This window comes from Anas platyrhynchos, chromosome 9 (assembly GCF_047663525.1).
Source record: "Anas platyrhynchos isolate ZD024472 breed Pekin duck chromosome 9, IASCAAS_PekinDuck_T2T, whole genome shotgun sequence".
NCBI lineage: Eukaryota > Metazoa > Chordata > Aves > Anseriformes > Anatidae > Anas > Anas platyrhynchos.
The window spans coordinates 12,786,939-12,811,428 of NC_092595.1; the positions used below are offsets into that span (position 1 = coordinate 12,786,939).

The 24,490-nt window shown below is 51.4% G+C and overlaps 2 protein-coding genes and 1 long non-coding RNA gene across 6 annotated transcripts in view; all 3 read right to left on the reverse strand.

The window, feature by feature from the left end:
- Positions 1 to 16,880, reverse strand: part of XXYLT1 (xyloside xylosyltransferase 1) — a 37,723-nt gene extending 20,843 nt beyond the window's left edge. The window contains exons 1-2 of the mRNA XM_027464788.3: positions 16,426 to 16,880; positions 11,017 to 11,164 (exon numbers count right to left, since the gene is read on the reverse strand). Coding sequence (XP_027320589.1) covers positions 11,017 to 11,164; positions 16,426 to 16,803 — 526 coding nt within the window. The 5' untranslated portion in view covers positions 16,804 to 16,880. The remainder of the gene's footprint in view (positions 1 to 11,016; positions 11,165 to 16,425) is intronic.
- On the reverse strand, positions 8,010 to 11,010 carry LOC140003174 (uncharacterized). Its single transcript, XR_011811280.1, has 3 exons — positions 8,967 to 11,010; positions 8,223 to 8,313; positions 8,010 to 8,053 (listed from the first exon to the last, which is right to left on the reverse strand). It is a non-coding gene; the product is annotated as an uncharacterized lncRNA (long non-coding RNA).
- An 856-nt stretch (positions 16,881 to 17,736) lies between the features above and the next one.
- ACAP2 (ArfGAP with coiled-coil, ankyrin repeat and PH domains 2) overlaps positions 17,737 to 24,490 on the reverse strand; it is a 65,392-nt gene continuing 58,638 nt past the window's right edge. For all 4 annotated transcript variants that reach the window (XM_038183564.2, XM_038183562.2, XM_038183566.2 and 1 more), the window contains one exon: positions 17,737 to 21,173. In XM_038183564.2, the coding sequence (XP_038039492.2) occupies positions 21,070 to 21,173 (104 nt within the window). In that variant the 3' untranslated portion in view covers positions 17,737 to 21,069. The remainder of the gene's footprint in view (positions 21,174 to 24,490) is intronic.

Sequence of the window (24,490 nt, forward strand, 5' to 3'; positions counted from 1 at the left end):
CAGGGCATAAGGGCGGCCGCGGTGCCAGGCGGAGATGGCTCAGCCGCGGCCGGCCCGCTGCCACGACCATGCTCCGCTCTTCAGCCTGCCCTTTGTTAGAGGCTTCCTTTGTTTTGCTCGCCCCCACGCTCCTGGCTGCTCCCGGCAGCTTTCCCTTTGCTGTCACGGAGCTCTGAGCGGCTTCCTGTTTTGTTGTGCGCTCCCCTCTCCAGGCCTCGTTTTCCCCTCCGCTCCCGGCACTAATCACCGCTGCCCGTGCCGTGGCTGCAAGGCTGGGGCAGTGCTGACGTGACACGCGCCACAGAGCCCTGTGCCAGCACGTTTTGGGACAAGGGGGAAGCCCCCTCCTAGCACTTTCTTGTGTTTCTCCATAACCTGCACCCTGGACCACTTGCCTGGTGCAGGGCAGTGTTTCTGTCCTTGCTCCCGTGTCCCCGGCTGGCTCCTGGCCCAGGATAGCTCACACATCCCCCAGATCTTAAGCGACCCCACAGCAGACAACGCTGAGCACTCGGCAGCTTTCAGGGTGAGGCTCCAGGCACCGCTCGCTGTGTATTTAATATACGGTGTCACCGGAGGAGGAGTGTGAAGACACTTTTTGGATGCCGGAGTTGGAGCAGCAGGAAACCTTATAATCAGACAAAATAAGGTTTAATTCCAGGTTGCCATAAGACACAAAGCAGCGTGGATGGAAAGCTGTAAAGTAATGAGCGGGTGAGACAGAAAAGGAAACCAAAAAGAGATACAAGAAAATAAATGCAGCAAGGTAAATCATCTCTCATCTTGACGGTGGGGGAAGGAGCTGCAGAGCTGTAGGCAGATTTTGTCCTTGGTTCTTGCTGAACTCTTAACAAGCCACGGCCCAGCCACCAGTGAGCTGGAGGGGCCAGCAGCTCCCACCGCCCCGGATGAGCTGGAAGCAGGGCTGGGGTTTTAGCACGGGGTGAAATCCAGCAGCTCCCACGCTGCTTCCCCTATGTATTGGCAAAGGGGGGCTGGCTAGGGATGGAGAAGGGTCTCCCCTCCCTCAGGACAACCAGGAGAAGGCTCCCATCGCCCAGCCCCACCAGGCAGGTGCCTACCGAGCCCATTGCCCCGATGGGCAAGGGCAAGACCCGGGTGCTCTGCAGGAGGTGGAATCACAGCGTGTGCCTGCCCCGGGCTGACAGATCTAGGACAGCCCAAATAACTGATGCCGATGTTAAGGCGAAGGGCAGCCAATGGAAATAATGAGGAGCGACGCCCCTGGGGGGCTGCAGGTCACGCTGGACCAAGCGGGGATGGTGCTGCAGGGAACGGGGCCGCCGTGGTGCCGCAGCTCCCTGCGGGTGGCCCCGAGCCACCTCTCCCACCACCGCACCACCATCACAGCTGGGCAGCTCCAGCAGTGCCAAACACCCCGTGAAACTCAGAGCAGATGGGCTCCCAGCCACAGGGACACGTCTTGCAGGCAGCTGGGTGAGCACTTCACTTCTCCAGGTGGGGACCTTCCTACCACGCTGCAGCCTCCCACACTTATCTGGGTTGGTTGCGAGGCTTTCTGCTGCCTGCTCCCCCAGAGCAGCATGAAAACAAGGCACAAAGCACAACGGGATTACCCCAACGAGGAACAATGGCTGGCACCGCTGTCCTATTGCTTGTCAAACCCTTACTTCAGTCTCTTCTCCGTGCTAGCTCGCCACCAGCGAGTTCGGCTCAGGAGCTGGCTGGGGAAGGAATCTGGCTCTGCTCACACGGCCGAGACGTGAAGCAGGGAGGGAGGGCATGAGAGCACACCAGAAACAATCAACACTCCCTCCATCCCTGTACAAATGGGAACGCTTTGCCAGAAAATAAACCCTCCTGCTACTGCAACATCTCCTGGGAACTGCGGTTTGAGAGCACGGGGCTCTGGAGCCGTCTCCCATGGCTCCACCGCAGCCCCACATTTTCTGTGCCTCTTCATGACATCTCCGCTCCGAGAGCACGATCAGGCCTGCAGCATCTGGGACGCAGGCGCTCTCCAAACCTGCTGCATCGCTGCGTGCCCCCGACACGGTGCGGCTCAGTGAAGATGGCAATGCTCAGCCAGCAGCAAAAGGTCAGGACTGCTGCGCTCTGGAAACACTCATTTATTAACGCGGAGCACTCACTGAATGATGCAGGTAGCTGGGCTGCATACAAGGCACTGCTGTGCAGCTGGCAAGGAAGAGGAGGAGGTTGTGCTCCCCTCTGCCAGGACCCACGGGACAGACCTCTGATGCCCGTTCAGCATGTAGGACAGGATTAATGCACCGTAACTCGCTGCCAGCAGGTGCTTTACCGAGGATCCATCATCTGCAGGGAGTCACCTGGCATCCCAGGGGCACACAGAGGTGTACACAGGCCTGGGCAACCCTGCAGTGCAGCTGCAGAGGCAAACCCCCAGACACGCACGTATGGCTCTGCTTTACAAGGGCAATATGTAACATTCCCAGGATGCTGCACGCCTGCTTTCACAGGCTCGCATTAACAGAAGACAATGACTTGTGAAGATGCTGTTCCAGCTAACAGGCTATTTATTTCCTGATGCTTCTGCTTAGTGCTTTCCCCCGGCCCCCACATGAGAGGATGGTTGGGTGAAGCCTTGCCAGGCCAGGCCAGCTTCGTGTCGTTCCTCTGGGCACCAAAACGCATTCGAAGGCACCAAGATGTCTTTCCCTGCAGAAGCTGGGCCAGACGATGCAGCACAGCTCGGTGCAGCGTGTCTCCACCCCGCCCTTTGCCCTGCCTGCAGCTCGGCTCTGTGGGAACGGCACAAGCCGGGGCTCACAAAGGCTGCTGTGTCCAGGCTGGGACTCCCAGAGCGCTCGCAGGGCCGATAGCAGTTTCGTGGGAGATCATCCCCTCAATCGAGCCGGAGCCAGCAGCTGGAGCCTGTTCCAAGCTGCGCCGATTCCCAGGCGGTTTGTGGCTTTGTCATTAACAGGCTTTTGGACAAACATCGCTGCAATCTGGTCTGTGCTTCATAACCAGTCCGACCGTAGATAACGAGCTGGAGAAGTTACCAGAGCCAGGGTTTGAGGCCAGGGAGAGCACTGATCTTCCAGTTTGATCCCAGCGTGTCCCAGGCCTCTAACTCACCACTGTCTGGGCACCCGCTGCAAATCTGCTGGTGCAGCTCTCTGCTGGGGGCCACTTCCCCCCACACTGTGCTGCTTGCTCACCTGCACCAACTGCCTTCAGGACCCCCAAGGTATGCAGGCGATGGTTTATCTGCTGTACCACAGCCTTCAGTGGTCTCCTTCCATGCCAGCCCTCCGTATGGCTGGATAAATTTTAGCTCTGCTGCAAGGAGCTCCACAGATTGCTACAGCAGGGTGAATGACTGCCTCTGCTCCCAATTCTGCTTGCTTTACATCTGCCTCTTGCCAACTGTGATGCCCACTGGCTCTTGTACAAGCCTGCCTCCTGCAGCTCGTGGCTTTGCAGACCCAGCCGTGACCCTCTCAGCCAGCTCGTCTGCAGACGGAGGGTCCCCGCCTGTCGGGGCCATCCTGTGCAGAAGGCGCTGCTCTTCTCTGAGCCCCTCCCAGCTCTTTCCAACACGCTACACTGTGTGCCATATGTTTAGGAGGTGCATAATGACCGCTTTGTTCTCCCCTAGCAGTTCTCCATCATTTAGCCATATGAAAACTGACCCACCTCTCCCACTGCTCTTAGTTTCCTCCTGAGCCTTTGATGCACAAGCTCACCAAAAGCACCTGGAAATCGAGCTCCCGAGCTGGCAGCCAGCAAGCACCTGGTTGTGTCCTCCCTGTGGAGCACCGCCCAGCTCCTACTTCTCTTATCCATCATGTTTCTTAAGTAAGCACTGCAACCAGTGATTTTAGTGATTTAGTCAGGTGTATCACCCCCCAACTTCAATTACGTCAAGGATTTCTCACCATGTATTTTCTCTCAAGAGTTTCCCAACACATCCAGCCTCATACCCAGATTCCTAACACTGGAATGAACGAGACGGGGGATTAACTCTCATCCCCTTCTTGGTCCCATGCTTTCAAAGTATTGAAAGCAGAGCGAGTTGAACTGTGCTTGCCCCTCCCTGGCTGGCAGCAAGACAGCCCTGCCATGGCTCCCACACCTGACGTCTCCATTTGGGACCTTCCACGTTCACACGGGTCATCCCTAGGATGCAGCAGACATCAAAGCAGTAAGGAGGCTGGGCACAAGCAGGAAGGAACTATCCTGTTGAGCTGCTTTCCTGGAGATCTCCAAGCCTGATTATATATATATGTGCCTGTAAGAGATCCTGTTAACTGAATCAAACAACGCGTTCGCATCCCACCCTGCTCTGCACTCCTCCCTCCCCTGCCCCGTGAGGACGCAGAGCCTCATTAGTGCAAACGAGGACCCACCCTGTGTGGCACTGCTCATCCTGCAGAAATCCCAGCTGCAGTTATGCTCAGCTGCATCCCATCAGCTTCGGAGAAGCAGAACCACCTCCCTGCCCCTGCCCACCCAGAGCAGCAGCAGGATTAATGAGTCAGCGCTTCAGGGTGCCTGGACCATGCTCCAGGGCTAAGCTCCTGCACTGCAGGAATTGTGAAGCCCGGGGGCCCTTTCCATCCTGTGCTCACCTCTCATCCTTGGTCAGAGCTGCTGCCTTCACACTGGGCTGCTCAGAGGGAGAGAAACTCTGAGAGCCTCCCCTCAGCCTGCAGGTGTGGGGAGGACGCTTACACAGAGATGATGCTAAGCCCCTCAGGAAGGCCGCCAGCTGTTCATACAGCTAGCAAACCCTGCTGCTGCCTCCACTTTGTCACATGCCATCGTCAGTCAAGCTCTGCTACATACCCTGACTCCACATGACACACGTTACCTCCCAGTCAGGTCTCAGAGATTCCCCTGCAGATAACAAGGCCCAGCACCTCTGGTACAGACAGCAGAGACAGCCAGGAAGCTGCTCCACTGAGAATCTCTGCCTGCCTCAGACAAACGTTACCTGGGCTTTGCTTTTCCATCCTGTCCTGTTCCCCAGGTACTTTCCCTGTGCTCCTTCCCCTCCTGCCCAACATGGCCATCCTGCAGCACTCAGCAAAACCAGGGCAGGCAAACAAGCCCAGCAGCTCCCACCACTGCATCACCCTCCTGGCTCCCAGAGCAGCTGCTGCCCGCAGTTCCCTTTTGTTACTTGGGCATCCCAGCGAAGCTGTGGAGTGCTTGCAGCTCCCTGGAGAAAGCCTTGGATGGAACCAACACCCCACGGGAAACCTGTACAGGGACACACTAACTGCAGTGCTAATGCCAGTTCTTCCACAGAGAAATGCTGCATCTTGTCAAGGAGGCACGCTGCCAGGTACCTGTGCCTAAAAAAAACCACCACAGCAAATTGCTATAGCCAGGCCACGAGACAGCAGTCCCGAGCAGCAGGCCCTATGTGATCATTCATGAAGGAAAGCTTATTTCTCACTGGGGGCAGCAGGGAGAAAGGCTCGTGGGTTACACCATGAAAAAGCTGAACAGGCAGAGGGAATTCAACACCAGGGAGAAGCAGCAGGCTGTGCCCACAAAAATCACAATGTGTACGTGCTGCCTGGGCTCTCACTGCTCTCCCCAGACATTCTCCCCCAGCCACACGGCACTTACACACGGGCTGATCTCACCCGACACATAAAACTGCGGTGGGGCTGCAGTGGGACAGAGAAATGGAAGGCAGAGCAGCTCTGTTTCACACACAGCCAGGCCACAAGTTGCAGGGCGGCTGAGCAGGGAAGCTGCCAGGCTGCTCCATCAGCTTGCCCCCAGAGCTTCCAGCCTGGCGCCAGGGGCTGGGGTCTGCTCTGGGGCTCACCAAGGCCAAGCCCCGGGGTTAGGATTAGGAGGGACACCAAGCCTAGATCTTCCGCTTGAGCTGAGCTACAAAGGGCTGCTAAACTGCGGGTTGCTAAACTAATTGTCGCTGAAAACTTCCTTACAAGGGCCAGGGACGGGGGAGCTTGGCCTGAGGCTCACCAGGGCCACGCTTGGGGTTAATGCAGAGACAATGCCCAGAGCTCCTAACGAAGGCGCTGCCAAAGGAAGTTGTGGGCTGTCAAAAGATTTCTCCGTAATTAGACCAGGACTTGCAAGAGCAGTAAGCTTTCCCAGAACAATCTTTCTGACAGCCCAGACCTCCGTTCGTCAGCCCCTGTCTGACTGCAGCCCCTGGTGCCCTCAGCCCCTGCCCTACCCTGAGCCCCTACCCAAAGCCCGAGCCCCTGCCTGCCCTCAGCCCAAGCCCCCTGCCAGGGGAGCACCTTCTGAGGAGCCCTCAGCTCCCCATGGGCCCTGCCCCAGCTCCCCAGGCCCCTACCCTTCCTCTGCCCCCAAATTTAGGCCTGGGCAGGCTGCCTGGCGAGCTCTGAGGCCACAACCTTGCCACCACCTGCACGCTGTGGCCGTGCCTCCCGGGTGTTACTGCTTCATGTGTCCCTGCTGGGGATTGCAAATGCTTGCTGGGTCCTGCGCTACAACGCTGAAATGACAAGTGATGAGGGGGATTAAAGCCAACCAGCAGGATGTGTACTGGAAGAACAGTAAGAGGCCCCAGCCGCTGCCCTTTCTCCTCCTCACCCAGACGCAGCACTCCTCCCAGGCCTGAATCCCCGCAGATCCCAGGATCGTTTCATTCCGGCATCGTCCTCATCTTGGCAACCCCTCCTAAGCCTGAACCCCTGAACCCTGCTCGTCCTCTCCGTGTGACTTTCCCATCATTTCTCCCTTGCAAACCACTGGAAGGCACCAAACCTCCCCCAGCTCCCCGGGCCCGGCCGCGCCGCCCTGAGCCAGGATTGAGGCGGCTGAGGCCCAGCCGGGAGTTACGCCGTCTGCACTGCTGCACGCCGCATACCAGCTCCCCAGCTGGCTTAAATCAGGTTAACTCCACTGCTGTCAGACATTTAAGGCAAGAGAGTTACATGATTTACAGCAGCTGAGAAGCTGTTGTATTATAGCTTGGCAGCTGTAGGTTTTAGATACAAAGTTCTGCGGGCAAGGATCCCACGCGGCAGTGAAAAACCCAACAGCTGAGTGGCAAAAAAACATTTATTCTCCATGCAATATGCACGCAGTCATGCAGATGTTCCACTAAAACCCTTACAAAAAACTGCTGCTCAGTTTTTGAGAGCCATCAATCTGCAAAGTCAGTGCATCACCACAGCCCTAAGGCTTCAAACAGATCACTAACTCGTGGTCATACAGGAACATCATGGCACTGAAAATGATAAAGAGGGGATCCTAAAGCTAGGGAACTTTAACACAAAGGGTGCTAGCACTGGAAAACACTAGAGACAGACTGATACAAATGGAAACAAACATAAGAGAGAATTTAATATTCAAATCATGGCCTTCATTTCTGCTGGAGCATGTTCAAGCTTGCAATTAAATCCAGCTCCCACAAAAAAATGGTGCTAAAGCTATGGAGCCAGACACGCCTGCAAAGACGCAGTGTTCCTGGCAGGTGAAATGGCACAGAGAGGCACCAGGAAAAATGCTAATGCAGCATGAAAATGAAGCTTCAAACATCTCTTCTCCACCCTTAGTAAAGCAGCAGCTTCTTCCAGGCCATGGAGAGCGGCTTCTCAGAGAAACAGAGGCAGGGCCAGGGGAGCGGACAGGAGCACAGCACCGTTCCTACACCACTCACAAGATTTCAGGAGGGCAGCAGAATGTGTAGCCCTGCCTCTCCCCACGCAGAAAGCTCCTTTTGTACTTAAACAGGTGGGTAAAAGCACAGGTCCCCCAGCAGAAGCCCTGACCTTCATGCAGCTCACAGCCAGGGCGGCTGAGCTACAGCGGGGACCAAGAAGCAAGCACCAAACGCAGCTGGAGCAGAACCAGTATCATGGAGCAGCAAAGCAGCTGTCCTTGGTCAAAGAGCATGCCATGTCCTTGCTTCAGCAGCCTGGTTCTTGCCAGCCCGCAACGTATGAGCCTGCTGCTCCTCATCAGGTCCTCTATGTGCAGCTGGAAGGCAGGGAAGGGGCCCACGAGCCTTGCCAGACCCATAAATCACCAGGCACTGCAGGCACCCGGCACAGTACATCTGACCTCCCTTGCAAGGGAAATATAAATCAGCTTTACTAGCAGCTTCTGAAACAAAACCTAAACTCGTGAAACTGTAAAATGCCTCTTTAAACATCCTGCGCACCAAACAGACCATTGCAAGCCCTCATCAGACTGCCAGAGAGCAAGCAAGCTTTTCAAGAGACAACACTACTCACAGGTTGATGAACTGAGAAGACATTTCAGAAGGTGTGATCAGCTTCTTGCTGGAAGGCTGTACAATACGGATATCTTTAGCACACAGCAAAGCTACAGTAGAGGTATCAGGACAAGAAAATTAGCATTAATACCGTCATTTGTATTCAACATACTTCAAAGCACTCACAATGCAGACATCGCCAGACAAAAAACTAGCGAAGTTCAACGAAGAGCTAAGTGCAGCACGTTCACTTAAAGCCCCCGAGTAACAGAACTGCTGAGGCTGGAGGGGATCGCTGCAGCTTGTGCAGTCCTACCCCTGCCCACAGCCGGGACACGCAGAGCTGCTGCTCAGACATTGCCCACTTCGGCTCCAGGCCCTCCGAGGATGGAGACTCGGCAGCTCCCTGGGCCTGTTGCAGTGCTTCACTATTGGAAAATGTAAGATTTAAGTGGAATCTCCCACATTTCAGTTTGTCCCCGCTGCCCCATCTTGTCACGGGGCACCATGGAGATTGCCTTTGGGCTCCCTGCTGCCCCCATCAGATGCTTACACGCATGGATCAGATCAGCTCCCCCAAACCAGGCAGGAGCACAGCAGGGAAGGGTCCTCCCTGCCTAACAGGCCTGCTGGCACAGCCCCCAGGGCTCTGCTCCCCAGCACATCTCCCATCTCAGTCCTTCTCCTCCTCCTGGCAGCACACCAGCTCTGGCCGTGGTCCCCAGCCCCAGGCTCCTCCATCGCTCCTGTCCCTGCAGCTCACCGGGCTCTGAGCGATGGCCCCGCTGCCTCTGCAGGCTCCAGTAGGACGCACGCCTCTTCTGCCCGTGTCTATCCAACAAAAGTGTGCTTATTAAGGTAAATAACAATTTTCTGACGTTCACCTCACCCCCTCTGCAGGACTTTCCCATGCAGCAGACAGGCAAGCCTCTCAGGGAAAGCAAGGCACCTCTCTTTTCCTGGAGAGCACTGAGGAGGCAACTGCTGGGCAGGCTGCAGGGCTGCAGGAACGCGGTGCCTGCCTGACACGTGGCTGCCGAGCCTGCACTTAGCTCGCAGCCTGGCAAGAGAAAGGCCGTGCCTGAGCTTTGTGGCAGCAGGATTGCAGGCGATGTTATGCCTGGGCAGCCGCCAGCACGCGCTGCCGCTCCGGCCGCAGAGGAAGCCGTGGGAGCCAGCTGAGCACGCCAAGGGAAGAGCTCTGTCACCAGCACACGGCAGCAGGAGCGGGCTGACACCGCACGCCCGGCTTCAGGAGCCTGCAGGGTAATGCAGCAAACACAGAGAGGGCCGGGGGCACCAGACAGCCTGCAGCCCTGACGCAGAGCACGAGGCAAGGGGCTGGAGCTGCCCTCTGTGCGAGGGAAGTAGTGGTGGGTGTCCCGGCTCTGCAGCCAGGAGTGATCTGCTGCCTTCAGCAAGCGCTCACCAGGCGTTTGAGAAGCAGCTTCTAGATCCCAAAGACGTGGGACACGGATGCTCAAGAGGCTTTCCGGGTCTCCGGGGGAGAAGGGCATCCGTCTGCTTCTTGGAGCAGCCACAGCAGCTGCTTTAATAGCAAGGAGCAGCAGGGAGGCAGCTCAGAGCCCAGGAGCCCGGCAGCCCGTGCCCTCCGCCTGCCCCTCTCCGCCAGCCCAGCACAAGGCCGTAGGGCTGTGGGCTTCGCAGCAGGGCCGCCCCAAACCTCTGCCAGTGCCTCTCCAGTGCGGGCTTGGCGCAGTGACCCTCCCCAAAAGGATGGCCTGGGAACACAGGAAGGAAAGCAGCGTCTGCTCCACTTCCTTCTTGTCTGGCAAGCAAACAGGGTTTATGAAACCACAGTGGCTCCAGGACATACCAGGGCCCCGAGCAGGCCCCACTGTTTTTAACTCTCTTGCAGAGGCCTTCCCAAATCGCCCTCTCTCGGAGAAGACCCTGCCCCGAGGCGGCCCAGAGGACCCTCAGCGAATGCAGACAGGCCCAGCACACGGATGAGCCCTGCTCTGACGGGCAGAGGGGGCTGTATGTGCTGCACCTCCTGCTGTGTGTGGGACAGAGGGGGCCCCTGCCCCTGATCCCACTGCATCCCAGAGGAGCCTGGCCTCAGCCTGTGCTGGGCTGACACACGGCGCTCGGTGCTTTGCTTTTAAGGGACTGCACACCAACAGCAACGTGATCCCAGGCCATCAGTCTTACGGGAAAGCCTCTGACCTTTCTCCCAGCCCCGACCTCAGTGTAAGAAAAACAAGCCTGACCTACAAAACGAGAGGGACGCTGAGTGATCCAAGGCTACAGAGCACGTAGGTCCCAGCAGAAATACCCACACACAGGCGGAGAAGGAAAGCATGGCATGGACCGAGCCGAGCTCCCTTTGCCAGCTGCCTTGTTTCCTTGCAGATTTATTGTTGTTCCCTCACTAACAGCAGAACGAAGACAATAAAGTTAAGTGATCGGTGGCTGCTACGCAGCCAAGCCTTCCAGGAGCTCAGCAAAGCCCCAGGAGAGGAAGGTGCGCTCGGTCACCGCGCTGCTGACACCTGCTAGCGCAGTCACTGTGCTGCCAACACATGGCACCTCTCTGCTGACACACCGAGGGGAAGGGAGGTTGGAAAACCACCCATGATAAATACACTGCTGCATACGGCCAGACCAGCTCCAGTTTTGCCTCCTCTCACATCTCGGGGAGCGAGGGCAGCAGCAGCCCGCTGTGCAGCAGCTGCCTTTCCTCATGGTGCCTGGGTCCGTGAGCTCACGTTGTGTTTCTCGTAGCACCAACCGCTCCCTATAGGCTGAAAAAAAAGCAAGTCCGTGGCTGCAGCTCAGCAGAGGCTTACCTGGGGGCATGATCCGATGCATCGCGACTGACAAGAAGAAGATGGAGTCGCTGTAGTAGGTCCCTGTTCCAGCACTGAAGTGCTTCTGCATGGCTTCGACTATCGGAAACAGCTTTTCGGTCAGCTCGTTCACATCGTGGGTTATTATCTAGGAGAGACACCAGAGACACCCGCTCAGCCACGACATCCAGCCACTCTCTCCCCTCGTTAGCAGCCTTCACTCAGGCTGCACCAGCACAGGCGTGAGAGGCTGTGAGCCCCAAGTACTGCTGCTGGGATCCTGGCTGCACAATGGGGTCTGACCGTGCTGGACCCTGCTCGCCTCCCCGCCCCGAGAGGCAGCTACGTGTGCGGGGACCAGAGGGAAGGATTTTTATGGCCTTTCTGCAAATGGGAGGCAGGCACCGAGGGACTCAAATCCATGCACACAACCAAGTCTGTCCAGGGGATGTTCTCCCGCAGCCTCTGGTCCCAGCTGTTGACGCTGCCTAAATGTGACCACGGTTCTGGGCTCCCATACGGAGGCGATCACGGGAGGTGTCAGCTCACTCCAGGCTCTGGCATCCCGCAGCTCTGAGGCGAGCCAGGCCACGTCATTTACCCTGAAGACCAAGCCTTGCTCCCTGCCACAAAGGCAGGCTGGGCCGGGGCCAGGAGCTGAGCCCGGATTTCCTGAGCCTCAGCCCAGCGCTGAAGCAAGCTCCGCAGCGTGCCCCCACCGGGGCTGGGGGAGGAAAGGGCGAGCAGGACACAGCAAGCTGATGAAAATCCAGACATCAGCAGTTACCAGAGCCGAGCATCTTCCTTAGCTGGAGGTGAGCCTGCTTGTGCTGGAGCTTCCCAGTGCTGCCCACGCACTGCCATGGGGCAGAAATGGGCCCCAGGGGAAGACAGACCACTCACACCACCCCACACAGCCCCTTTCGTGTGCTTATCCTTGACAGAACACAGAGAAACAAACTTTTAAAACGAAGCAAAGCCCTTCCACGCTGGTTACCGATGACCAAATCAACACTCACCAGCCCACACACTGCACCTGTGCTCAGGAGCGACCCGAGAGCTAAGCGATGAAGCCCCATCTGCTCCAAAACCAGGAGCAACTGCAAACAAACTGTCAGCTACTGGAATTGTGCAGGCGTACACCTAACTGCACGCCGAGTCTGATGAGCAGGAACACGCAGGCTGCTGCTCGTTACATGAGGACACGGGTCACTGACTCACGCCAGAGAACCGGAGGGATTTTCGGCGTAATTACCAGGCACAGGGGACACGGCCCTGGTGCAGATTAGGGAGTTCAGCAACTCCGAGCTCAAGACTCGAAGTCATGCTGCCTTCTTCAGGCAACAGAAAGCAGGAAAAACCCAGCAGGAACCGAGTGCTGGCCAGGACACAACTTAGCAGCAGCACTTCAGTTTTGGGAATGGTTTGAGGATGCTGAGATAGCGCCCGCAGCTGGCCCTGCCTTCAGCAGAGCATCCAGCCCTGGGATCCCCACCAGGCCCTTCCAAACTAAACTACTCGGTGCTCTCACTCCGGTTCCCTACTAGAATTTTATCTGCTTAAAAGCTAGGAAAACTGCACTATACACTTAAACATGTAGGTTTGAGCGTTAGCTTTTCTTTTTAAACCCAAAGCCAAGTCAAGTGCCTCAGAAGAGAAGCTCACTAGAGCCTGAGCTGGTGCTGCAGCCAGGCTCTCTGCAGGATGCGCAAGGGGATGCTCTGACACCCAGGGAAGCAGGCACAGACACGGAGGCAGTGACAAAAAGCAGCCTGAAGCTTCTTCCTCCCACACCTTCTTGCTGAAATTGTTCCCCAGATCACAGCTCTCGTGTCAGAGCAGTGCTTGCAGGAGCTGGGGAGCTGTCGGTGGGCCCAGCGGCGCTGAGCACAGCGAGGTGCGTCCACGTCCAGCCTGGGTGCTAGCAGAAGCCCTGAAGCCACCGGGCACAGCACCAAGCCCCCAGTAGCACGCTGCTGGGGCAGAGTTGAAGCAGCAGAGTTTTGATTTCCTCCTGGGGAAGCACCCACACACCCGCTCCAGGCCGAGGGCACGGTCTGAGAGCTGGAGGCTTGGCCCTGCGACTTCACAGCAGCGCGACCACGCTGCGAGCTGCGTGTCCTGCAGCTGGCCTCACGCCACGCGGCCTCGGGAGGAAGGCAGGAAGAGCACAGGACAGCACGTACCAGGGAAGTGTGCTGCGAGAGCTCATCGCTGGCCACGCTCCTGTTTGGACAACACGGCGTGCGCAGAACTTCCCCGAGACGCTGGAGAAGGAGAAACTCGGTTACCAGCAGCATCTCAGCCCAGCTCCCCAAAGCACAGGAGGATGCTGTGCCCCAGGGGCTGTGCATGGCCAGCTTTGCCCTCACCGTTAGCACAGGATCACACAATTGCAGCGAGGAGATTTGCAGCACTGCTGCTGGGTGCTGAAACACAGCTGAACGCTGCTGCCCAGGCACACAGAGCCAAGCCCCAGCCCAGAGAATCAACCCAGGGAGCCTCCCCCTGGGAGATCCCTGCCCTGCCATGGCACTGGTGGGAGCAGGTCTCCCTCTGAGAAGTGCCCAGGCTTAAATCACCTCCCAAGTCTGGAGATGATGAACAGCAGAGCAGGGAAAAAAAAAAAAAAGAGAATTCAAACCAACTCCAGTCAGTTCTGAAATGAGCAGAGGGGTGCCAAGCACCGGTGGACAAAAATCAGGGGAAAAACACTCCTGAAACTCCAGACACGGTATCATCTGTCCTCCCTCGCCTTCCAAAGTAAACAGAGGAAAATGTGTTTCTGCTGCCCATTCTTTGGGTAAGCACTTCTGCAACGCAAGCTCCTGACACGATGAATCCTCCTGCAACCACAGAACTGCTGTCCTCACCAGTACTGCGGAGGCTTCTCCTCTCTCCAGCACTGACTGTAGCACAGCTTGTTTATCTGCTGCTAATTTTGTACTTGGTTATTTATTTGCGTAGCAGCTTTCAGTAAATCCCCGTGGCTAAATCTGACCAAGTTTGCTGAGGACATTAAGAAAAGTAAGTTCCACGGGTTTCCTGTGCAACTTGCTTTCACAAACACATCTCACGCTGAGAACAGACCCTTTCAATTGGCTCACTAAAAAGCCACCACACTTTCTCTCTGACTGTCCCTCCGTCTCGTGCCAGGTGCCTCTGCACAGATCCTGTAGGTGCAGGGGCACAGCAGCCCAGCTCGTGACAGCAGCAGCCCTGCAGAGGACAAGGAGAGCTCAGTCTTCACCCGCGACCCTGGTGCGGTTCCCAAAGCACCTCCCTGGGGCAGGCAGGTAACTACATCACACAGAAGGGGACTGAGATGTAAAAGTCGGGCTGACCTGCCCGGGTGAGGAGCACCGACTTGTAGAAATCACCCTCAGGCTTCCTGAAAGGCAGCACTTGAGCCAGCACTGCCTCTAAAGCCATGCTGTCTCAAATAGATGGCCAGGCCCTGCCAAAAAGCCGGGGCAGGCTGCTCCCTGCTGCGCCCACGTCCCGCAGCCCCATGCAGGCGGCGCAGCGCGGAGCACCAGCTCCATCTGCCGCCCGCACGCTGCGCTCCCAGCCCAGCTGCACTTCTGGGAGGTGTCCACGGGCTCAGACACGCAGGGCTGGTGACACCACTGCGATGACGGTCCCGTAGCTTGGGTCTGCCCACCCCGAAGCACTGCTGCTCACCATCTGCACGCTGCCTGCGAGGCTGCAGCCGGCTGCTGCGTTCTCCAGAAGGCTTTGGAAGTACCTGAGCCCGCACACATGCTGAGGGGGAGATGAGAGCTGGCCTGCTGCCTGCCCCAAGGATCGGGATCCAGATTTTGTGGTGCCTGGGCTCTGCTCTAGCAGAGGTTGTGCCTGATCCCAGCTCTGCTGGGAGGGGAGGGCAAGGACAGCTCCAAAAACAGAGCTTAAATCCTCTCATGAACAAAAAGTAAAGTTCAGGGTTCATCAATCCTGCCTCAGCAGCTCCAGCGGCCTTCCAAGCACTTTATCAAGCCTCAGCTCTGGGCCTGCTCCAGGAGAACAGGGTAAGAACGAGGAGAGCGTTCTGGGGACGCCAATAGAAGCCAGGAGGAGAGGTCTCACGACAGAGACTGGTGACTGCTGAAGCAACCAGAGGAACAGGCTGAAGGTGAACCTTCCTCAAAACTTTAGCAGCACAAAAGGTCCAGGTTATGTTGATGTTTTTCGCTAACAATGAGGAATGGAAGAGGCTCCAGCAAGAAAAAAGAGGCACTGTCACCTGTCAAGCACACCAGAAATGTCACAATATCATGGGCAAGTGTGCAAGACTAAGAACTAGTACAGAAGCCTGTGTATTAGCACCTGTCTGCCTAAAAACGAGGTAACTGCAGAGATGTGAAGTCTGCTGCCAGCCCCAGGCCAACTAACCAAACCAAACATCTCCAGGAGGCATCACGCCTTCCAGGAAAGGGAAGGAGCTCCCGCTGTAGCAGACCCTGGTGAGATGTCACCTGAACTCTCCAGACAACGCTGCTTGATCCCACCCAAGACAGACCAGCTCTGTCCCAGAGCTGAGCCATGGTTCGGTTCAGGTCCGCAGCCACCTGATGCACGCAGAGACTCACCCCACAGGACGCTCCCACCTCACACAACACTAACTGGTAAGCCCCACAAGCCTGTATCCTCCCGGAGCAGCAGTGCTGGACAGGCTGCCCACAGAGGAATTCGGCTTCAGACACGAACAGAGGGCAGTAAGGCAGCTGCACGCCCACAGGGGTGTCCGTGAGGGATCCACGTGCCGTCACGGCCCAGCAGCTGAACCTCTCTGAGGGACACGATGCCACAGACCTGAAGCAAGCTGCTGTGCTGCATAGGTGTGCAGCTCGACTCCAGCTCTGGGGCAGAACGGCAGCCCCACAGCTGTCTGCTGGCACCACCACGGGGCACTGCAGGCCACAGCACCGTGCACAATGCCAGCTCTCAGGGCTGCAGCAGGGGAAGGTTTCCAAAGCTGTTACCTGCCACATCCAGACAGCTGGGGACGGCTCGGCACGGTGCAGGGTATCTGCTACGGGTGGCACGGCAGCGCTAGCGCTAGTACAATGGGTTGAGAAGTGAGATGGGATTATTTGCCAACAAGTGCTGTGTGTGAACAATGTGAAAGTTACACCTCAGGCTGCTCTGGTGGAGTTTGGCTAACGTGAAACATCTGAAAAACGAGAAACCAAAAGCTATGGCAGAATTAGAAGACTTCTAATTCTGAATAGAAGCATCTCAGGACAGGAGGGTCCCTACTTGGCGCCTCACAGCTCGGTGCCCCCTCCACTTACCAGATCCCTGTTTGACGTGAGGCAGCTTCACACCGGCTGCCTTCAGGGGGGGGGCTCCGTGCGCCTTCCCCGAGGCTCCCCCCACCCCGCACAGCCCCCGTGGCCGCCTCACCTGGTGCGGGAAGGCGGCGCGGCCGAGCTCGTCCCGCAGCAGCCCCTCGGCGATGTCCCTGCTGTTGCGGTCGGTGACGAGGTGGAGGCGCAGCGCGTCCCCGCGGCCCAGGCGGCCGTGGCGCAGCAGGGAGCGCAGCGCGGCGCGGGCCTTGTCCCGCAGCGAGGGGCCGCGCTCCGCCTTGGTGAACAGCACCAGGAGGTGCAGGGCTCGGCCGCGCCGAGCCGGGCTGGCCGGGGTGGCTCGGAGCCGCCGGGTGGCGGTGGAGAAAGTCTCTCCGCCGCCGCCCAGGTAGTAGAAGGCGCACACGGCCAGGGCGGCCGCCAGCGCCAGGGCGCAGGGCTGAGAGCGGGCCCAGCCCGCCCGCCCCACGGCCATGGCGGCCCCGCTCCGTCCCTACCCGCCGCCCGCCGCCATGCTGAGGCGCGGCCCCGCCCCGCCTCACGGCACGGAGCGGGGGCACGGCCAAGGGGTGTGTGGCTGCTGGGTGCTTGAAGGACAGGGATACGGAAATCAGAGCTCGGTTCACACAGAGCAGGCGCAGGAATAGTGATTTCTCGGTGATTTCTAGCAGAACAGCACTTGGAATCTTCACAGGAAGGCGAGGGGGATGTCCTCCTCCTCCTCCTTTATCATCTTCTTTCGCTTCCCGTGGCAGGAAATACTGTGCAGAACCAAGGGATGCACCACAGTAGCACACTCTGCTTGTCCCCAGCACTGCCTTCTGGGCTTGGCCCTGCTGTAAGGTGTCTGTGGCAGCACAGGAGGCTGGAGGACAGTACAAGCAAGAACGATAAACACAAAAACTAACTTACATCTCACCCTGGGACTTGGCAGAGGGCAGCTTGCAATACTGGCTTTTAATGTATTTAAAAATCAGCTCGGTCATTTTGACAGCAGGAAAGCATTACTTCCTGGGTACTTGCAATTATTTGTAACTCTATCAACCGGTCCTTTGGTAATCACTGTTCCATGGGAGGTTCTCGTGATGAAGATGCAGAGTTACCAACCCTATTTGAAAACACGTGGCTGCAGATGAGCATCAAAGCCTTAGAAATATAATCACTCCCGTGCTTATTCTAGTTCTCACTTTTTTCTTTAGTGACTTGAAGTTTCTGCTCTACGAAGCAGAATTTCAGTAATTCAGATGTGTACAGATGGCATACTGCAAAACAGGAGAAGCTTCCTTTGTATGGGGAATTGCTGACAGCAGTAGGAAGATGGGGGTACATTTACTGAAACTATTTCAGCTCAGTATATAAAGTGGTAAAATATAAAACCATAGGAAATGGAAAAACAAAACAAAAAACACAATGTTAACACAATCATTTAACACAGCGACAACATGAATCGTGAAGGGTACAATCCAAAGCCTCTGAAATCAGGGGAAAGATGGCAAGAAATTTCAGCGACTTTTTAGGTAAAGTCCTGATTGATAAGGAAACTTTGACCATTTACTGTGTTCACCCAAACTTACGGGAATTTCAATGTCTAATATAATTCAGTAGCACTATTCAGTATAATAATTTAGAAATTTTACATACATCGTACCAGCATTAACAAAACATGAAACCTTTTGAACAGTCAAAACAATACAGATCCCTGTGGAGATACCACAGATACCATCTTAACACACAACGTAAGTTATACCTCTGAAATTAATATGCATTAGAATATACGTTGAGATCTTACACATTTGTCTTTCCAAGAGACTTTTGGAACGTGATCCAACTCTGTCTAGGAGGAATACTTGAAAATCTTTTAATGGATCGTATAGTAAATTGCTAAAAATCCACATGAAAGACGATTTTAAAGTGTTTTTGGAATCTACTGCTTTGTACCCCACTGATTACTGATGACGTATTTCATATATAGAGAAACATGAACTGGAATTGAAGCTTTCCATTATCTGGTACAGGGTACAAGGTGTTAACACATACCAGAGTCTTACAGTCTGCTACTCAAGGTACACTCAGCTTCATACTGCAATAAAGAAATGGAAGTTTCCTAAAATTATTGTGCAGAACATCAGCACTTGAATCAGAACTCAAAGAAATCCAGATCTCCATAGCACTGGAGTCAGTCATACTTTGTTTTACCAAGGGCTGAATCCTGTAAGGTACAGAGACCCTGGAGCACTGAGCCTGCCAGTGTCTAACAGGACTAAACCCTCGATACATGTCGAGGAACTTAATGGCATATTCATTTTTGCTGATGAGCCGGATCTCCAGACACGTATTGCACCTGGCCTGAAAAATGCATTTTATCCTGGATATCATAGTGTACCTAAAAGGATCAGGAAACAAGGTTCCAGGATCAGAATTGATACACCTGCTCCCTGAACCACTGAAACTCCAAATCTCCTGAAAAGTCATACAATTTGTGGATTGGGTACATTACTTGTCCTTTAGCATAAACAGCCTGATACTGCAGAGCATCAGACGAGAGCTGGAAAGCAGTAGATGAATCAGCAGAGCTACAGGGAAAAAACTTTTTGTTGGTAGAAAATTGTCCTGCAAAATTTGTCTGATTTTTTTTTTTAAGTAGGAAAGAAAACACCAGTGGAGATTGGTAAAGCGTCTCAGATGTTTTCCCAGCAGCGTGGAGTAGGACAGCGATTATGCCACTAAGCTTTGGGGAGCTGTACATTACCAAACATTCACATTGTACACCAACCGTCATGTAGATGGCAAAGGATACAAATCTTCTGAAAAACCCTATGTCTACAGTATATACTATACATAGCCATATCTTACATTGTCCCATCTGTACACGGGGAATTTTACTTTCTCTAAAATCTACTAAATAAATGTCCATTGCTGTTAAATACTACAGATTACAAAGTATATTGTCATTTCATAGACAATTATTTAAAAGAAACTTATGAAATCATCTGTAAGCAGTAATTTCTAGTAAGTTGCTTATTATTCAATTAAACACACTCTTCAAACGGGCAGAGTCTGCTTTTCCTAGCATAATTAGAATACAGATTAAACAAAACTTTTTTAAAGATTCTTTTTCTTGGAAAGACCTGTTGGACACTAAGATGCTATTAACTTCACATCAAGAATTGTCCAGATTAAATGCACTACTATACATTTGCTGCAAAATGATAAATATTTAAAATACATTGTTTAAAAAATTAACATGCCAGAAAGTTCAGTTTTTACCACAATTTACAGAAATTCTTTACCCAATTTTGCTTATACAAGCCAGCCTGGAGAAAAGCCAGTTCCTAAATGCACTTAAACAGAAGGTTAGCATACTGCCATGGCTAATAGGATTATAAAAAACTCACACTGATGGTATGTAACTTAAAAATTCTGCTTAAATTGTCCATAGGGTAGACAGATACAATATGAAGAATTGCATCTGCTGGTTTGTGGCTTCTGGTGATTATTTTAGTAGCACATAACCTGATATACAAGCATATATCTACAGACACCATTTGTGCATGCACATCAGCAGGTGGAGCTCATCAAAAAAAAGCAACTTGCATTGTTGCCCTCAATACAGCTGGAAAATATTCTCAGTTGTTACTTGGCAAAAATGTGCAGTATAATTCCTAGGTTTTCTTCTGCAAGCCTTAGTTTAGACACACATACATCCACACCTTTGTAGATTATGTTATACCATGCTGTGCTATAAAGGATTGATTGACCTAAATTTAGGGTAGCTGTACTACATATGCATTTTTATATATGCAGCTTAGGGCTAGTAGTGAGAACAGCAAAGAGAAAAGGTGACAAACAGCTGTCATGTGACTGTTCTACACAGACTCCTTTGGCTTTCCATTTTTACTTGGACGTCTCAAATTTCAAGTTTTGGTGTCAAAATACTGACAAACCCCATATCGTGTCCAGCAGGATTACATTTATTTCTTTCATTAAAGGTTCCAAGTGCTCATTTAAAAGTTACTTCCTTCACAGCGATCTTCATTTTAGAAGGGGCTCAGGGGAGAAGAGGGGTGCAGAAGAAAATTGACTAACTCTTAGAATTTGGTCCTCCAGGATATATACTGATCGTGACTGACCTGCAGCCACTAGTATAAAAGCCAGCCTGGTGTTAAAACTTCTGCTGCAAAAGAGTTTGCAAAAGAGAAGTTACCACATCTTGTTATTAACAGCCTACCTCTAACCAGAGTCAGGGTAGGAACAAGAAAAGTTACAGGCCCACAAACAGAAGGACAATTCCGTAAGTCATTACCTGATTTCCCTTCCAAACAGTCCAAGAAAATGCAACCTAGACCTTCTTGTCAGAGGCACATCTTTATGGCAGCAGTGAGACCGATGACAGTATAGGATACTAATTAGCAAAGCGGATCCGGTCATCCTGCCACTCAGAGTCTGCAATACATACAGCTATGCTCTGCTAAGTACGAGCTGCAGATGAACTTCATACTTGCTAACTGGTCCTATTTCTACACCAAGCTAGCAGGTATTCCTTTAACTTTAAAACGTTTTCTTCAGCTGCTGAGGTATATGTACTGTGGAACATAAAACTCCTACACATTTCCCCAGCTACCATGATCTACAGCTACATTAGAGTGGTCGTTTTATCCAAACTATCTAACAAAATGCACATAATTCATTCTGTTGAAGACGACTTGCACTAGAAGGAGCAGGTTCTTTTCCTTCTTGACACTTAAGGCTTCTGGGAATCTGACTGCTGGAAACGGTTTAGCTTCTCTGGATTATTTGATGCCATTTGAGAAAAGTCACGAAAAATGTCCTGATAAATTTCATCTCCTAGAAGGAAGAAAAAGGGGAAACAGTTTTAAACACTTGTGTTAACTAACATCAACCATCATTGCACAAACACCTTACCATGCTACCATTTACTGTAGTAACATCTATATTAATGTGTAAAGACTTCTTACACAGATGGAATGATGCTGATGTGAACTGGGACTGTTTAATCACATGCACATTCTGTAGAAGCAAATTAAACAAAGCCAAACTATACCTGAAATAGTACCTCAAAGGCAGCCACACAGAGGAAAGTTCAGAGTTAGAAAGGAAAAGTGCAAGCGTTTTTAAGCAACGTAAAAATAAAAATGTTTATTAGCTATCAGAGAAAAAATACTTGGTTTTGGAAAGGACGTGCTAACCAAGACTCATCAGTAAATTAGAATTATGGCATAAAAAAAGGTTTACTTGGAAACAGAGGTCAGAAGTCAAACAGCCAGAAAAAACTCTCCATGAAAGAAACAATTAGCAAACAAAGAGTATATAAAAAAAAGCAATCCTAAGTAACCAGGGAAATTATTGTTCATAAACATTTTTGGTCTATTACTTTCACAAGTATAAATTTTTGATGCATTATCGGACATCTCTCTTCTAGGTTTATAAAAGTAATGATATTTTCTTTAAAATCTTTTTGTTTGCTGCTTGTCTTTACCCTTTGTGTCTAAAATCAACCTGACCACTAGAGCAAATATTCCAAAATGAGAGAAGGCAGCAATTTTTATCTGCTCTGTCTCCATCCCCTCCTCTATCTACACAGGAAAACCACAATCCAGACAGAATACTTCTTAAGTCATGGCCAAGTCATTCTTCTACCATCTTAAAATGGAGATTTTCACATTTCTTTAATCTGCTGCAGCATTTTGGGCCTTGAATTAACCTTCATTTTAAAACATTAACCGTACCATATTGACTTCAAAGGGAATTAAAATTTGGTCCAGTCAGGAAATGTTCAGCCATCCAAATTGTGCTGCTGTCTTCCCAACATGGATGACTGCATGGGATAAGTTCCCAGCATTACTGCTCCCTGCTGATACCTTGATTAATAATATGACAGAAGAATCATCCCAAAATCTCTACCGTCATGTACATTCCCCCACCCGACCCCCAACAGGATTATGGAAGAAAAAAAAGCATCGTTTCACCGCTAGTTTCAAAAGGGAAGACTTAAAAGGGATTTTATGTTATAGACTGTACTACAGTGAAGAGTTACACTGTTTGGGTTTTCCATTTTTTTAATGTACATTTCCAATATTAGAACCATTATCCTTTTCCAGTGTTGGAGATGAGATTGCATTCATTTGAAAACAGTTTCAGAAATGACAACTGACTTTCCACAAATGCTTAACACTGCACATGGGTTTATATGAAAGTGTAACCACAGTTCTGCCCAGACTTTAAAGGACAAATGAATTCAACACTACTCTACTAGGAAAACTTAGGTCTACTAGAATTCCCTTTTGTTTTCAGGTTTAGTTTCAAGTATGTTCTAGAGATCAAACAGGCATACAACACATTTTATCATTAAGTTTCTGGTAACTGCTTGCACTGAAAGATAAGCACTGAATGAAAGAAGAGTTTGTAACATCCATCAAAAGAACAGGTTCGAAGAGAACAAATGAGAATCAAGCTTGTGTGATGCAAGCAAAGCAACTATGTTTTTATTACAGAAATGGGTCCCATTCACGAACTAGTACTGTAGTTCAAGTTGCTGTATTCTTTCAAATAAAATTGAAAGAAAAAAAACCAAAAGCTACTTTTGCAAGGTACATTGTGGCTCTGTTTTTGGCTATTACATAACAAAAATATTACATACAAAAATAGATTAAAATAAAGTGTCCCTTTATGCTGCATTAAAATATTTAATACTGTAAACCTTATAATTATTTTAAAATCTTACTTTAAAACTTAATTCTGGAAATTCCCTTTCCAAGTAATGTTTTCCCTAAAGTGCAGATTTTATATACAAAAATACTATAACACTGCTTTACCGTTTAACACCAGAATAAATTAAAAGGCACACATCATACATTCAAGAAAAAATAGGAAGAGAAAAGTAGCAGTACTAATATCAAATAGTTAGCAGACATATTGTAGCACCAGAAGATGAGCACTCAAGTATTATACAAGAAACAGCACAATGGTGCATATGGCTTCTACCACCAGCAACGACCATTTTGTGGAACAAGCTAGTTTCAGCTAGTTCCCATTCTAAGAATATTTTGGAAGACCAACTGTACTTTGCAAAGCAATATATACATTCCCTAAGTAGCTCAAACCAGGCAGGTATATTTAAATCAGAGATGTCGACGCTATTAGCTACATTAGTAATTATCAACTGCATTACTAAAGCTGAGCAATATGCAGTTAGCTTCACTGTGATGACATTCTTACATCGATATTTACCCTCACATATCTCCCAACAAACACACAATTGTCTTAAAAATCCGCATTTTTTTCTAGAATCATAATTTTGGAAAAGAGGAGTTCTACAATAAGGGTAATGCAGGTATTTTAACACATCTATGCAGTGAAAAAACCTGCCTTGTCTATGACCAAGTAAGGGTATTTATACATCCTAACAGCTGGACTAAATGCTCTTTGAAGGTCCTTTCCAACTAACTGTTCTATTCTAACAGCAGAGGGGCTTTGTGCTTACACTTACACATTTACACAATCCTTCTAGCAGGCTAGCAGACATTAACATCTAAAACACTCAAATATTTACTTCAACTTTTAAAGAGACCTCAGCAAGTAAGATTGCTGTATTCAAAGATACAGCAGGATCATCTGGCTGGGACACTGTGCTGTACAGCTTGTGGTCTGAGTTTCAGTAGGTATTCTAACAATACCCTCTCTTTGATTTTAGGTAAGCTCTACCCCTTGCGGTGGCTCTACTTTCCACTGTCAGTCTTGCCCATTTACAGTGGCTGGAAATTGTCTGCAAAATATCTAGATCAGAATGCATCAGCCGCAGTCCCTAGATTCTACTGTAATACAGACTGGTAAAAAGGTCAAGATATTTTCGATAAAAGGCTCACCTGCTTTTTATCTGCCTAACTGAAGAATCTAAAAATCTTTTAAACAGTAATAACAGGGAATAGTCTCCACCCCATCTTCAGTTTGAACAAACATTCATATTTTCATGTACGTAGTGCCTGAATTTATGAATTAGACCGTAAGCCTTGTAATATTTAGGAATCAGCTTTGGCTTTTTGTACAAACTATAGAAACATTTTCTACTTCATAATAATTTTCAATTTTTGACATGTCAATTAAGCAATCTAGAATATTCATTTATGATTTAGCACATAGCTTTT